This window comes from Ammospiza caudacuta, chromosome 8 (genome assembly GCF_027887145.1).
Source record: "Ammospiza caudacuta isolate bAmmCau1 chromosome 8, bAmmCau1.pri, whole genome shotgun sequence".
NCBI classification, from domain to species: Eukaryota; Metazoa; Chordata; class Aves; order Passeriformes; family Passerellidae; genus Ammospiza; species Ammospiza caudacuta.
This window is the reverse complement of record NC_080600.1, coordinates 28,761,790-28,777,104: the sequence shown is the minus strand read 5'-3', so window position 1 is coordinate 28,777,104 and position 15,315 is coordinate 28,761,790. Positions and strand designations below refer to the sequence as shown.

Genomic DNA, 15,315 nt, shown 5'->3' with positions numbered 1-15,315 from the left:
AGTGACAAACAGGTTCAGGTCTGGGTGCAGTGATGCTGGGGAGAGATGGGGAGCTGAGCTTGGGTTTGTGCTCCTTCCCTGTGGGCACATGGCCCACTGTTCACACAGGGGTTCCAAGCAGCACAAAGAAACAGAACTGAGCAATTCCTTTTATACAGTTGTGTATTTTACAACCCATATACATATATGCCTGTATATACACACACATACATCTCTGCAGCAGGCCTGTGCCACCAGCACCTTAGAGCAGTTGGGATTGAGCCTCACTGTGCTGTACCATCCTTCTCTGCAGGGCACTCTCCTCCTTGCTCCATCCTGGGGGGCCCCTTGGCCTGGCTCTCCCTCTGCACGCTGTGGAGGTGGACGGTGTGTGTGCTGGGGTCCTTTCCCACCCCCTGGCTAGGGTCAACAGCCCTGTGCTCAGGGTGATGCCGTTGGATGTGTTTGATGACCTGGAACTTCTGCTTGGCCTTGTAAGGGCAGTAGCGGCAGAAGAAGGGGTGCTCGTTGGTGTGGGTCAGGTAGTGGTGGCGCAGACCAGCTGCCCAGCGGAAAGCGCGCCCGCAGGCGTTGCACACATAGGGCTTCTCCTCGCTGTGCTTCTTCAGGTGGGTCTTGAGGAGAAAGCGAGTCTTGAAGGCCTTGCCACACTGCTCGCAGATGAAGGAACGGGCCTCCTGGTGCCGCGTCTCCTTGTGCACCCGCAGGGCGTCTGCGCGGTTGGTGCAGTACTCGCACTCATCGCACCGGTATGGCTTCAGGCCTGAGGCAACAGGGAAGGAAGGGGATGGCACCGGGATGGGGGCACCGTGCTCTCCAGTGCATGGGTCTCACCATCCCTGTGACAGAGCATCAGTCCCCAGGGACTCCCCCCTACATCCCATTTTAGCAGGCACACCAAGATCCCCATTTCCAAGGCACCAAATAGTGCCACCCACATTTCCCTCCCACCTGAGAGCACTGCCCCCACCCCATTAACACAGGATAATGTGCTGCCCCCTAAATGTCCTCCTCTGTCTCTAGCTGGGCCACTGGCAGAAAAGAAGCATGGAGCAGCCCCAACACCCTCCCCAGTGCTCAACAGCTTGTCCTCAGTGGGCAGCACTCACCCGTGTGCTTTGTCATGTGGTACTTGAGCTGGTTCACCCACTTGCATTTGTAGCCGCAGTCAGGGCAGAGGTATTTCCTCTCCTCCTTGTGGATCCGCATGTGATACTGGGCAGGAGGATAGGGTCAGGATGAGACCATGGCCCCGGCCCTGGGGATGTGCAGGGCTTTGGGGTGGCAGTGAGAGGCTCAAAGACAGCTCTGACATGTCCAGCTGCATGGGGCAAGGAGGACTGTGTGCTTGCTTGGCAGGCTATGGGCAAGGGGGATCCACACCAGAGTCAGGATGAGATTCCTGTACTGCTGAGCTGCTCTGTCCCAGCCCATGGATGGCACAGGCTTTGCTTCCCAGTTTGATATGTAAGGCAGATCAAATTAAAAGCCCAGCCCAACAGAGCTGAGCACATTGCACAGCCTGTCCCAGGTGGCCCCAGGAGACTCCAGCTCAGCCTGGCCATTAAAAAAGTCAATACTTCTTTTAGCAAAACCAGACTACTTCTCCCTCCATTACCCTATGCCTCCATCACCCACGCATTTCCTGTTCTAGAAAAAGCCCTTTACCATGCATCAGGATGCTAATCACCTACAGCAATGCGGGCAGGGGCACACTCTGCTTCCAAGAAAGCTGGAGGTTTCCCTGCACCCTGTCTAACTGGCACCACAGAGTATGCTGAAGCCAGCCAGCAGCCAAACTTCGCTTTCAGTAGTGCAAGGCTGCACCCAGAGATGTCAGCAAGAAAAGAAGTTAATTTAGACTGCTGCCATCTTCTTGCTTTGTTAAAAGTCTCCCTTACCCTTAAACTCCAACAGCAGAGAAGAAATGTATTGTACTGACAATGACTTTTATCTGCTTGACTCCTATTTCTGTTCAGCATGAGCCACTGAACACTGAGGATGAAACCTCCCCTTAGGAACTTCTTCCCCAAACCCCTGTGGCTGGATGCTCCTCAAGCAATGCAAATGGAGTAGGATACACTCCCAAGCAGAGCTCTTACCTTGAGACGTGAGGGGTCAGCGCAGGCATATTTACAGAGGTGGCACTTGTAGGGCTTCTCACCAGTGTGGATGCGGATGTGCCACGTGATCTTTTGCCTGTTCTTGGTGGTGTACTCACAGTCTGAGCACTTGTACACGCGGGTGCCCCCATGGCCCTTCATGTGCTGGTCAAACACAAGCTGGTGCTGGCAGGCAAAGTCACAGAAAGGGCAGTGCAGGGGTTTGTCCTGGGGGGCAGTCGGCTCGTGGCTCTCCATGTAATGCCGCACCAGCTGCTGCCGCTCCTTGGCTGCAAAGCTGCACAGCTCACAGCGGTGGCTGAAATGCTGCGTCTTGTGCTCCTCCAGTGCCTCCCGGGTGGCGAAGGTCTCCTTGCAGGTGCCGCACTCCAGGTGTGGGTGCTGCTTCTGCACGTGGCACTTGAGCGTGGCCTCACTGTGACACACGAAGTCACAGCGTGGGCAGCTGTAGGAAACCTTCTCCTCGTGCCGGCGCAGGACGTGCTGCTTGAGGGCCGTCTCAGAACTGAAGCGAGCCTCACAGCGGGAGCAGCCGAAGTTGAGCTCGCCGTGGTGGCAGCTGTTGACGTGGCGGGTGATGTCATTCTGCAGGTAGCTGCTGTAGTCGCAGAGCGGGCAGAAATGGGTGGGCGTCTTCTCGTGCACGCGCAGGCGGTGGATGCGCAGCTTGGAGTTGGTGCCGAAGGTCTGGCTGCAGATGCCGCAGGCGATGCGCCCCACACCGGTGTGCAGGGACTGGTGGGCCTCCAGGCGGTAGCGGCGCGTGGTGCTGAACTCGCAGTAGCGGCACTTGTGCGGCTTCACGCCCTCGTGCTTGATGAGGACGTGCTGCCGCAGGCACCGGGCCTGCTTGCAGGTGAACTCGCACTGGCAGCACTGCAACTGCGGCCGCTTGCTGTAATGCTTGCGGTGCAGCCTGCGGTGCAGCCGCAGGGCTTTGGCCACCTTGGAGGTGAAGGGGCAGGAGGAGCAGCGAAACTCACCCAGGGTTACGCAGCCCCTCTTCTTGTGTGTCTTCATGGCCCTTTCCTGGTGGCAGGTGAAGGGGCAGGTGGGGCAGGAGAAACGCCTCCTCTTGGGCAGTGTGGATTTTGGTGGGGCTACATCCAGTGGGAGCTCACTGGTCTGGTCTTTCTCAACACTGAGTGCGTCCTGCTCAGGCAGTTCAGTCCTTTGGGGTTCATCCTCAGGATGCATGATGTGCTTTTCAGCACAATGGCTCTTGAGGGCCCGCCGGGAGCGGAAGGTTTCAGGGCACTGGGAACACCAGAACTGCTCCAGGTTCCGGCAGCCATCCTCCACATGGGAGGTGATGGTGGTGATACGGGAACACACAAAGGAGCAGGCATTGCAGTGCAGCTTCCCTCCCTCCAGTCGGTATTTCTCTGAGGGTTTCCCAGACTGGGAGGCACCAGTGGCTCCACCTGGCTCAGTCCCATCCCCTTGCTGGGGAGGCTCTTCTGCCACCTCTGTGCTGCCACCCAGCAGGGATTTCTCAGAGGCATGACAGCCTGATGTCTGTGCCCCAGCCAAAGGAATGCCTGCTGCTGGTGTTTTATCAGATAGCAGTTCAGCTTCCCAAGGGCTCTCAGCATGACCAGACTCCTCTGAGCCTCCCTTCTCACTCCCTGCTGTTTCTGTACCATTATCACCAGGCTGGTCGGCAGGCTGGCACAGTCCAGGTGCCTCCTGATTGGTTGGTTTGAGGATCTTGTTGTTCTTCAGGAGAACAGGGCACTTCTTTAGGAGGTGGGTGTTGAGTCCCCTCTGCTGCTTAAAGCTGGCCCCACACTCACGGCACACGAGGGGGGCCCGGCGGCTCTGGCAGCTGGCTTTGGAATGCAGGGACATGGATTTCTCCTTCCGTGTGATGTACGAGCACTTCTCACACTTAAAGACCTGGCTCTCTGACTGCACCACCAGCATCTGCACCCTGCCCTCCAGCACCAGTGTCTCTGCCTGCTCTTTGTCCTGCTTCCGCAGAGCCTTCAGCACTGACTCCGAGCCACTCCTGGCACTGTCACCAGAGGTGGGCGCATCCTCAGGGACAGGCAGGTGGCCCTGTTCAGGTGTCTTCAGCATGCTGAGCCAGGCCTCTGGCAGCTTGGCTTGGCTGGTCTCACTCTCCTCAGTGTCTGCCACGACCTTGTGGTCTGAGCATGACCCCTCAAGGTGGCCCATGTCCTCCTTTAGGGTGTCTTTTCCCTGGTTGTCTCCTGCCTCTACACTGACCTTCACCACCTTGTCTTCCTGTACATCTACCTCTTCCTCAAAGTCTGGGATCTCTTCCAGTGTATTGCCACTGTCCTCCAAGCCAAGGCCACCCTGGGAGCCCAGCATCTCATAGGCTGCAGGAGGCTCCTTGCAGGACAGCATTTCCACGCACTCTGGCTGGGTCACACAGGCTTCTCCAGTCAAGTTCTCCAGGAGAGGGTCAGAGGAGACATTCAGTGCCTCCAAGTGCAAGGTGCAGCTCTCTGCCACATCTTCAGAAACACTGATCTCAGTAGAGCCTGTGGCAGCATTTCCTTGCATGCAGTCATCTTCCAGAGCATTGCCAGCAATAGGACAGCTCTGCTCCCCCTCGCCCCTCTCTGCCTCGCTGCTGCTCTCTGGTGGAGCGGCATCCTGCTCAAGGAGGGGCACCATGAACACTTGCTGGTAGCCCTCTTCTCCCTGGGACTCCACCTGGGATGGCTTCTCCTTCATCCACTGCTCCTTGCCAGTGAGGGGGGAACTGGCATCCACATGCAGGGCTGCACCGACCTCATAGCCAAACAGTGCCTCAGATGAGCTAATCTCCAGCTCCTTGCTGGCATAATTTTCCAGCCAGTCCTTGTCACCAGGAACGTAGCCATGAATCTTGCGCTTATGGAAGAAGAGGCTGGTGTTACTGAAGGTGCAGTACGAACAGAGGGCACAGCGAAACTCCTTCTGCTTGGTGTGCTTGCAGTTCTCATGGTTCAGCAGTGCCTGCTTGTACTTGGTCTGGTAGGTGCAGTACTGGCACTGGAAGACGGGAACCTGATAGTTCTGCGAGTGCTTGGCCTGCATGTGCTTCTGCAGCTCGTACTTGCGCTTGCAGGCGAAGCCGCACACCTCACAGATCAGGCTTTTGCCCTGGTGCCGCAGCTTGTGGCTGCTCAGCTGGTCAGCACGGTGACAGCGGTATGAGCACTGGTTACACTGGTACCTGCAGGGACAAGCACAATCTGTCAGGCAGCACGAGGAATTGGGGCAGGCTGAGCTTCATCAGGCACGCTGAGCTCTCCTTCCCCATCCCAGACAAACAGGGAAGGGGTACTGTTTGGTTTGCCAGATCTGACCTTTGCCATCCAGACAGCTCTAACCACAGGCAATTCCTCCCTGCTGCAGCCCCTGGCACAGCTGGTGCTTTACACCCCCAGCCTGGGACTGGAGATAGATTCCCTGAGTATTCCATACAGTGACTATATCAGACACGCACACTCTCACATGTGCATGCCAACAGCACTTCTAGCATCCCTGGAGGCAGACTAGACCCAAAGGAGGTGATAATTTGGCAGTCCTGAACAGGCCTTGACCCACAAACACCGATAGAGCAACGAACCCAAGCTCAGAGTTGCACCTCTGAGGTAATACACCTCCTTGGCAGCACAGAGACACCAAAACCAGCTTTGCCTCCACACCACCATGCTGTAAGTTCAAAACCCAAATTTCTTATGTACCAGAAAGGGCAAGGCAAGCATGAGAAAGTCTGGCACACAGTGCAGCCAGAAGCAGACCCCTGGAGCAGGATTTGGGGAGCTCTGACCATGCTGCCAGGGCAGTGGAGCAGGGGTCTTACCGGAGATCTCCTGTGTGCTTACGCATGTGGACGTTCAGGTAGTGCTTCCACTTGGTGATGTACCCGCACTCGGTGCACATGAAGTTCTTGTCGTTGGAGTGGGTCAGCATGTGCTTGGACAGGTAGCTCACATCCCGGCACGTGAAGTCGCAGAGCTCACACTTGTGAGGTTTCTCTCCTACATGCAACAAACAAATGCCTTTAGCATGACAGCCAGATAAAGCAACATGGCAGGGAAACAGCTCAGCAGGGAGCATGCAACAACTTCAGGCAAGTGATCCTGAGCTGGCAAAGCTGGTGGTGGGACCCAGGAAACCTGACCCAGCCCTCCCTGCCCACCCAGAGGCAGGACAAGACACCTTCCCCATCCCAGCTCAGCTTCTGGGACCCCTACAGGGGACACCCACCAGTGTGCAACAGCATGTGCCGGATGAGCACCCGCTTGTGCGCTGTGGCGAAGGCACACTCAGTGCACTTGTGGATCTTCTCATTGGCGTGCATCTTGCCCACATGGTCGTGAAACTCCACAGGGTTGAAAGTGGCATAGGGGCAGAAACTGCACTGGAGCTGCTCGCTGCCCGGGTGGCCCTGCTTCTTGTGCTTGCGGAAAACGTGCTTGTTGGAGCAGATGAAGTCACACTGCTGGCAGTGGAAGGCGTAGTGGGTTTTCCGGTGAGCCTCCATGGCCTCAGCCGTGCTGAAGAGCAGCGAGCAGGCGTGGTACTTGCACTCCACCGCCTTGATGCCATGAGCATCCTTGAGGTGACGGACAAACTCCTTACGGTCCTCTGCACAGTAGCTGCAGTCCCCGTGGAAGCAGCTCAGCCTCTTGGGTTCAGCTTTGTGAGTCTTCAAGTGCTCCTTGAGGGCCTGGCTGAGCCGAAACTTCTCCTCACAGACGGGGCAGGAGTAAACATCGGAGTAGAAGTTGGAGATGTCCTCGTGCATGCTGGCCATGTGGCGGTTGAGAGCGTTCTTCTCCACGGAGCTGTAGTGGCAGAGTGGGCAGCGATGAGCCTTCTCACCTGTCTCCCGCATCATGTGGATTTTCAGCTTGCTTTTGCTGGTGAAGTACTTGTGGCAGTTGGGGCACTGCAGGCTGGGGTCAGGGAAGTGCAGGTGGAGGTGCTCTACCAGGTGGGTCCGCTTTTTGAAGCACCGCTTGCATTCAGGGCACATGTGGGTTTTGTAGAGGTATTCGGAGCCTTCTGCAACATCCCCTGGGGGAACAAAGGAGGGGGAGCAGTTAATAGGGAAAAGATGGAGAGCGCAGGCAGATGTTCTGTCCCTGATCCAGTTGTGCCAGGATGAGGGTTTATACACATGTGCAGTCACACAGCCACCACCTACTCAGGACTGTCCCCAGCCCAAGCCACCACCACACTTCAGGTGAGTTCTTTCCAACTCACACTGGCAAAGCACAGCCTACATCAGGCCTGCCCACGTGCCCCTGGTCCCCAAAGCCAGGCAGACCTTTGCCTAAACCTGGCAGCACGCATGAACAGGAAGAGACATATTTGCTTGGGCAGAGGTTGGAGGAACAAGTGCACTGGTACATGCAGGAGATGTGAGGTCACCCATCAACCTAGGCCACATTTCCCTGCCCGCCCTGAGGATGTGGTGCTTGTTCACAAAGCCTGAGCAGCTCCTGGTAAGGCCCTGCATCCTACCTTTGAAGTGCTGTGCCTGTGGCACTCCAACTTTTTTGGGAGCTGCCTTCCCATCCTCTTTGGCCTCGGCTTCACAGAGGCTCTCACCATCCTCCTCTGGTGATTCATCCCCACTGCTGTCCGAGTCCTCTTCTCCAGCTGATGCTTTCTGTCCCTTCAAGGAGCTGTCCCCAGTACCTGCAGGCTTTGCTGGCCTGGCTTCTGCTGTGCTGGCTTTCCAGCCAGGGTGGCAATCACCTGGCTCCTCCTGTCCTTCTGATGCTGCTTCAGTGGGGAAAGATGAAGATCATCATGTTCCATGCAAGAGGAAGCCACCCTCACACACCCACACACATGCAGAAAAACCACCTGGCTAAGATGGAGGGCACAAACTGTGCTGCGGGAAGGCACAAATGCAAGGTTCCCAGCTCTCCACTTCTCCAGTTGTAACTGGGACGCACAGACACAGCCAGCCTCTGTAGCACCCACAGGCCCCAGCCCCCCACCCAGCCATACCCGATGGCAGGATGCAGCGCTTGTCAAGGCTGTGGGGGTCGCCTGTTGTGGGCATCTCAGAAGGGGACTCTGTGGTGTGACCCTTCCGGTGCTGCCAGAAGAGCTTGGCATTGGCTGTGATGAAGTCGCAGTGGGAGCAGTGGAAGGGGAAGTGTGTCCGGTGGTGCTGCTCCATGGCCTGGCGGCTGGGGAAGAGCAGCGGGCAGGCGCGGCAGGCGCAGGACACGGGGGAGGCCCCATGCAGGTGGCGCAAGTGAGCGCGCAGTTGCTTGCGGTCCTCCGTGGTGAACCGGCAGCCCCGCTCGGGACAGGGCAGGGCTCCCGACGGGGCACGGTGCGTCTTGAAGTGCTCCTTGAGCTGGCCAGGCTGCAAAAACGCCTCCTGGCAGATGGGGCACAGCAGGCACTCGGGAGCAGAGCCCTCCTGTGTGCTGGCTCCTGGCAGCTCTGAGCCCCTGGGATCACTCTGGCTCTCGCTGGCAGAAGCCAAGAGTGCCCTTGGGAGTTCCAGGTGCTCTTGGGGGGGCAGCAGCAGGCACTGGTGCTGGGACAGCAGGGAGGCTTCTGAGAAGCTCTGGCCACACCTCTCACAGAAGTACAGCTCCATCACTTTGACCAGAACCTCTGCAGAGAGCAAGAGATGAACGTTAGAAGGAGCTTTTTCCAGGCCCAGAGCTTGGGACTGGTCGTTCAGTTCCAGCTCAGGACAAGGAAAACATATCCCTCTTGCCACAAATTACATTTTGGGAACCAGATCTCCCATAAGAGGCTAAATACCACTACCCAGGTGGTCACGATAACCAGTTCTGTCCCTTTGCACCTTTGAAGCATGCAGAGATGAGAGGCTGGCTTGGCCTCATTCTTGTTAGGATGTCCAGTGCCCACACTGAACCCACGTGGGAGGCATGCTGGGGGGTAGCAGTTCAGGTGGAGATCTCTGCCTGGTCCCTACTGACAGCCTGGAGCCACCCCCTCATGCAGTATGCAGCTCCCACAGCCACTCTCCCCATCCACACACACAGCTGGTGCCAGGTCTGTGCTCAATGGTGGCACCAGACTCATGATGCAGGGTCAGAGATCTGAGAGCACCTGGGACAGGGACTCTGGCCAGACCTCTCTAGCTCTGCTGACTTCAGTGGGGCCCATTCTGCACTCCCTGCACCCCATACCTGTGGCACTGGCCGCGTTGCTCAGTGTCACATTGCCAGCCACTGCCTCGATGAATATTTCCACATTGCTTCCTTCAGCGTGAGCCCCTTCCCCAGGCATCGATGCCTCTGCCAGCAGCAACTCCTGGCTGGCAGCCAGCGGGGGTGTCCTGGCCAGACCAGCGCTGGCCACACCAGGGCTTCCCATGGCTCCCACCTCTCCCGGTGTGGGCAGGAGCAGCTCCGAGCACAGGGTCTCCATCTCCCTGCTGGCAGCCTCTGATACAGTCACTGCTGCGCTAATTGCCGCCGGGCACTGCCTTGGCACTGGGCTGGATGACCTCTCAACCTGAAACAGAAGAAAGCACTTCAAATGAGGGACATCTCAGAGCCCAAGAGGATTTTGGGGAGCAGCCAGTCTCGAGGCAGGGTATTTCAATGCTGGGTGCCCCAAACAGGCTGCTGGCAAGCCCTCTGTCACAGGGTAGACAGAGTGCAAGGACACCTGTACGTTCTGCCCGAGCCCAACACACAGGGCTTGCTCCCTGGCTCCAGCTGGGCCGGCCCCCGAGCCCACCCTCAGCGCCATCCCCAGCCTGCAGCCCGCAGGTGCCCCACGACTCCCGCGGGGCCAGGCTCCCCCCAGCCCTTCGCCTGTCACCCCGGGCTGTCCCCGGCACCCCAAGCCCTTCATCCCGGGCTGTTCCCGGCCCTCCCAGCCCCTCAGTTCTCACCGCGAGCTGTCCGCGGGTGCCCCAGCCTCTGGCCCCTTACCCGGGGCTGTCACCGAAGTGCCCTCAGCCCGGGCTGTCCCCGCCGCCCCGGGCCCCCCTGGCCCGGCACATCTCGGTGGTGGTGCCGGCCGGCGGAGCGCCGCCCTTTGTGCCCGTCGCGCAGCCGCTCTGCCCGGCCCGGCCAGCCCCGCTCTATGGTGCGGCCGGAAGCGGCGCGGGCGGGAGCGGAAGCGGCGCGGTGCAGGTGAGCGATGGCGGCACCGGCTGCAGCGGGGACGAGAGCGGCGGGGAATCCTCCGCGCTGTGGCCGCGGCCGGGCCTCTGCTGCGGGGAAGGCCGGTGTGGATCCGGGCCCTTTGCAGGGGAGGGTGGGGCTCTTGCAGGGGGAGGCTGCGGGACCCTGCCCAAAGTGCCCGGCTAAGGAGGGTAAGGAGGAAGGTCACACCTTATTCTAGTGGAGGTGGGATTCTGTACCTGAGAGAGCAGAGCGCGTCTGTGTGTCTGGCGGGGAAGGCTCCCCCTCGGTCCCAGCACATGACAGGCCTGCGGAGGGAGGTGGAGAAGCTTCAGGCCCCCGCAGCATGTGGCTGTAACCTAGACATGGAGGTGTGCCCTCTACCACCGTCGTGTGCCCGTTCTCAGCAGCCGAGACCCGGCTCTTGGCTCAGCTGGGGATGTGCTTCTGTGCTTCAGCTTTTTTAAACGATAAACCTTAAATAATTGCAGTGCTCATGATTTCTGGCTGTTCAAATAATAAAACCCTGTAAAACTCTGGCCTTGTTGTCTTGACTGAAGAAGCTACAGGTGCTCCTGTACTTCTTCAAGAGCCTCCTGGCCCCCTCCTGCTTGGCTCACCCCAGTGGCCTGCAGAGAGGGAGAAGGTTTCTAGAGCCAGCAGGAACACTTAGTAATAAGCACAGATGTGGGAAATCCAAACATGCCAGGCACCCCTTCACCTTGAGACCTGGCCATGATAAAGGGCAGGGAACTGTGGGTGATCTGTTGCATTTCTTGCTACCATTCAGTCTTTCCTCACAGGTTGTTGCTGGAGTACAAAAACAATGCTGTGGAAAGGAGCTGCCTGACCTCCCACAATGCCCCTTTCTGACTTTGTCTTAGCACTGAAGGACAACCCATATTTTGGGGCTGGGTTTGGCCTCGTCGGGGTGGGCACATTCCTGGCAGCAGCCCGTAAGGGGGCCCAGTTTGGGCTGGTGGCTTTCAGGCGCCACTATATGATCACCTTGGAGGTGCCCTGCAAGGATAAGAGCTACCAATGGCTGCTGAACTGGGTCTCCCACCACGCCAAGCACACGCAGCACCTCAGTGTTGAGACATCATACCTGCAGCATGAAAGCGGGCGTGTCAGCACCAAGTTCGACTTTATCCCCAGCCTCGGGAATCATTTCATCTGGTAAGGGAGGGTAGGGGAAAGCAGTTTGGGGATTCAGCCTCACTTTTGCAAGTTGGGGGGCCTGTAGAGACAGCGGAGAGGGTTCTTTTTCCTCTCTGGGTCTGGGTTAGGGCAGGGGATGAAGAGTAGCAAGAGCAACCTGTACTCAGCAATGTGAAATAATTTCCTTACATGAGATTAGTGTTCTTGATGCATGAGCCAGGTGAGGTGCAGCTGAGGGTGCTGGATCACTGCACACCCACTTGTCTCCCTGCCCCAGGTACCGCAGGAAGTGGATTCGCATTGAGCGCAGCCGGGAGACGCAGATGCTGGACCTGAACACAGGGACCCCCTGGGAGTCTGTCACCTTCACTGCACTGGGCACCGACCGGGAGATCTTCTTCAACATCCTTCAGGAAGGTCTGTAGGGGAACTGTGTGCGGTCCTGCTGGGAACAGCCTGCTCCCTGGAGATGCCCAGGGCTGCATGGGAGATGCTGTTCCCTGGCAGCTGTCCCCCGTGCCTCTCTCTGCAGCCCGGGAGCTGGCGCTGCAGCAGCAGGAGGGGAAGACCATCATGTACACAGCCATGGGAGCAGAGTGGCGCCAGTTCGGCTTCCCCCGCCGCCGCCGGCCCCTCAGCTCCGTGGTGCTGGAGGAAGGCGTGTCAGAGAGGCTGGTTCAGGACGTGAAGGAGTTCATCAACAACTCCAAGTGGTACCATGAAAGAGGCAAGGCTCTGGTGTGGTGTGGTGTGCTCTGTATGGGGTGGGGCAGGATGTTCATGGTCCTCTCTGGAATTGGCTGTGGAGAGATTTTTCCCTGCTGCTTACATTCCCCAGGTGTATCCTCTTTGTGTGCTCAGCACAGCACCACAGCTTGGAGGGAGGGAGGGAGCACAGAGCAATCCAGGTGGTTACCCTAAAAGAACACTGTTTTCTTAGGGATCCCCTATCGAAGAGGCTACCTGCTTTATGGTCCTCCTGGATGTGGGAAAAGCAGCTTCATGTGAGTATTGTCAGCTCCCTGCTCTGAGCCACAGCAGTCTTGGATGAGAGGGTGTGGATGAGTTTGGGTTTGGAATACTGGACTGTGCCTTATGTGTGGTGCCGATTGTAAGCATTTGCATTGCTGGCACTGTGACAGGTCAGGGTGACAAGCCCTTTGTGCCCTTGCTTTCCACAGTGCTGCGTGGTATGGGTGGGCTGAACAGGGGCTTCTGCCTGCTCCTTAGATCTGATCCTTGCTGGGAAAGGACTCCTCTGCCCTCTCCCTTATTGCTAAGGGGAGAAATGTGATTTTTTTCCTTGACTGTGGGCTTCCCCACTGTGATTCATCCTCGTGGTTTGTGTCCTTTCCAGCACAGCCCTGGCTGGGGAACTGGAGTACAGTATCTGCCTGCTGAGCCTCAGTGACCACAGCCTCTCTGATGACCGGCTCAATCACCTCCTGAGTGTAGCACCACAGCAGAGCATCATCCTGCTGGAGGATGTGGACGCTGCCTTCGTCAGCCGGGACCTTGCTGCTGAGAGTGAGCACTGCCCCTGTTTCTGGGCCAGCAGCAGGAGGGAGGTTCTGTGGCTGTACTGAAAAATGTTTGGACTCTGGGCTGCTTAACTGCTCCAGCAGAAACCAGGAGTGGGGGAGTCTCTCAGGGCCCAAACTGGAACTTGTCCAGTTTTGGCTAGGCTGTAAAAGGGAATTTGGATCTTTTATCCGCAGGCAAAGGTCCTTCTCTTCCCCAGCTCCTTGCAGGATGAGGGAGAAAGTGGCTTTCCTTCTCTTTTTCTTTGTGTTCCCATGGGTGTTTGTGGGCAGGGGAGGTGAATGTGCTGCCAGCCAGCCAGAGGGTCAGCCTCCAAGCAAGGAGTGAGTAGGGAGCTTGGCATAAGCCTCAGGTGATAGAAAGGTGGCCCTGAGCCTCTGCAGGGTTAGTGGCCAACAGCTACAATGTCAGACACCTCTGTTCCCAGACCCAGCTGTGTACCAAGGCATGGGGCGCCTGACCTTCAGCGGTCTCCTCAATGCGCTGGACGGTGTGGCCTCCACAGAAGCCAGGATTGTCTTCATGACCACCAACTACGTGGACAGGTCAGACTGCCCCCGGGAGGGAGTGGGGTGGGTAGCACAGGAAAACCTTGCTCCCTTTTCCTGGGCTTTATTTATTGAATCCTCCAGCATGAAGAGTGGGGGTTCAGATTTTCCACATCCTCCCTTGGGATGCAAATCCTTTGCTGATCAGGCTCCCTTTTGCTGGAGCCTCAGATGCCTACTTGGTGTTTAGAACATGGTTGTGTCCTTCAGGAGTGGTACCACCTTCCTGCCTGTGGGGAGCTGCAAGTTTTGGGGTTGTGTCCATACTGTGAGTGAAACGCTGGCCCAGTGTGCAGCCCACTGGGTTGGTGGGATACAGCCTGGGCTCATGGTGCTTGGACAGCTGCTGTGCTGTGGCAGGCTTGATTCACTACAGACCAAGTTCGTCCAGGGGTTTGTTCAGAGGTTGCTCATGGAACAGAGATGGGGAGAACTGTTTCCCAGGACAAAAGCTGCTTTCTTGTCATCCTTTGCAGTCGGTCCTTCCCCAGCTCTCTCCTTTCTTTTTGGGTTGATTTCTCCCCTCAATTTCCCCAGGGATGAACCTGTTTGCCCCCTTCACCATCTCACAGTGCACGGCACTTTTCAGAAAGGACAGGGCCTGTGCTGTTGTCGATAGGGGCTTCCACCAGGGCCCACCCTAAACAGATGCTTTGATCAGGTTTTCCAGCACCACCCTTTGTCTCTTGGCAGGCTGGACCCAGCCCTGGTGCGTCCTGGCCGCGTGGATGTGAAGCAGTACGTGGGCCATTGCTCCTGCTGGCAGCTCACCCGCATGTTCCAGCGCTTCTACCCCGAGCAGCCCGCGGCTGCAGCCCAGCGCTTCGCGGAGCAGGCGCTGGCAGTCTCCAAACAGATCAGTGCTGCCCAGGTGCAAGGCCACTTCATGCTTTACAAGACAGACCCTGAAGGAGCCATTTCAAACATAAGCTCCAGCCTGCTGTGACCAGTGACCAGCATTCCCTTGTGACACTGAGATGACTGGACAAAGATGTGATGATCATGCCATGAACCCGCCCACCTGCACAGGCCAGGTCTCTGTTCACCTCCACCTCTCCTATGCCTTGGTTTGGGAGAGTCAGAGCTGCCAGCCTCACTGCAAGGGAGGGAATCTGGCTCTTGCTGCTTCCCAGACTTGGGTGCTACTGCAGCAGCCCTGCTCACCAGTGTGTGCCTCATGTTGGGATTGCTCCTGGTGTGAATCCCCTTCCTTGTGGGTCAGCCTGGAGGTGCCCCAGAAGGGCATTTCCTTTGGGCAGAACATTGGGGTTCTACACTGCTAAAAGTGTCTGGTTTTTTTAAAGGACAGTGGTCTCACTGGTCTGTGAATATCCTCTGTGAAGTGCACAACACAACTCTTGTCTCTCTGGTTCATTTTCCTATTAGTTGTCCCTTTATCCAGCTGCTAGTCCTGACCAAGGCCTGGAAAAGCCAGTACTGCAAAACCAGAGTGTTTCTGAAAAAAAGCAGCTCTTAAGAGACAACTCATTGTCCCTCAGACTCCAGGCTGGTGCTACTAGTCCTGCTGAGTTATGATGCCAAGCCACAGATCTGCCTGGATATTGTTCTAGATGGGCATGACTGTCCTTCCCACCAAAGGAGATGTGGGGCCCTGGAGGTGTATGAGGGCAGATGAGAGGCCTTGGCCAGTTACAGCATATCTTCCCAAGAGCTCTCCCCTTCCAGTGCCTTTTACACAATCCTGAAAGCAGTTTCCTCAGAGCCAGTCCTATGTTAATGTGGTCAGTTCTGGGGGTTGCTTGGGCTGGGGTAGTGGATTCGAAGCCAAACCCAAATTTTAGGTCACTGCTTAGCCCTCCTCTTGCCTCTGCC

General features: G+C 57.3%; 2 protein-coding genes across 2 annotated transcripts; one reads left to right on the top strand and one right to left on the bottom strand.

Moving 5' to 3' along the window:
• Positions 1 to 226: 226 nt before the first annotated feature.
• Positions 227 to 9,851, bottom strand: ZNF142 (zinc finger protein 142). Its single transcript, XM_058809731.1, has 9 exons — positions 9,774 to 9,851; positions 9,284 to 9,611; positions 8,115 to 8,738; positions 7,620 to 7,883; positions 6,357 to 7,169; positions 5,950 to 6,127; positions 2,103 to 5,316; positions 1,110 to 1,215; positions 227 to 763 (listed from the first exon to the last, which is right to left on the bottom strand). Exons 1-9 carry the CDS (start codon positions 9,849 to 9,851, stop codon positions 264 to 266), a joined length of 6,105 nt encoding a protein of 2,034 aa, XP_058665714.1. The 3' UTR covers positions 227 to 263.
• Positions 9,852 to 10,195: 344 nt separating this feature from the next.
• Positions 10,196 to 14,790, top strand: LOC131560751 (mitochondrial chaperone BCS1). The gene is made up of 8 exons (XM_058809689.1): positions 10,196 to 10,240; positions 11,035 to 11,410; positions 11,670 to 11,809; positions 11,925 to 12,119; positions 12,333 to 12,396; positions 12,750 to 12,919; positions 13,362 to 13,479; positions 14,176 to 14,790. Exons 2-8 carry the CDS (start codon positions 11,091 to 11,093, stop codon positions 14,426 to 14,428), a joined length of 1,260 nt encoding a protein of 419 aa, XP_058665672.1. The 5' UTR covers positions 10,196 to 10,240; positions 11,035 to 11,090; the 3' UTR covers positions 14,429 to 14,790.
• Positions 14,791 to 15,315: the final 525 nt, after the last annotated feature.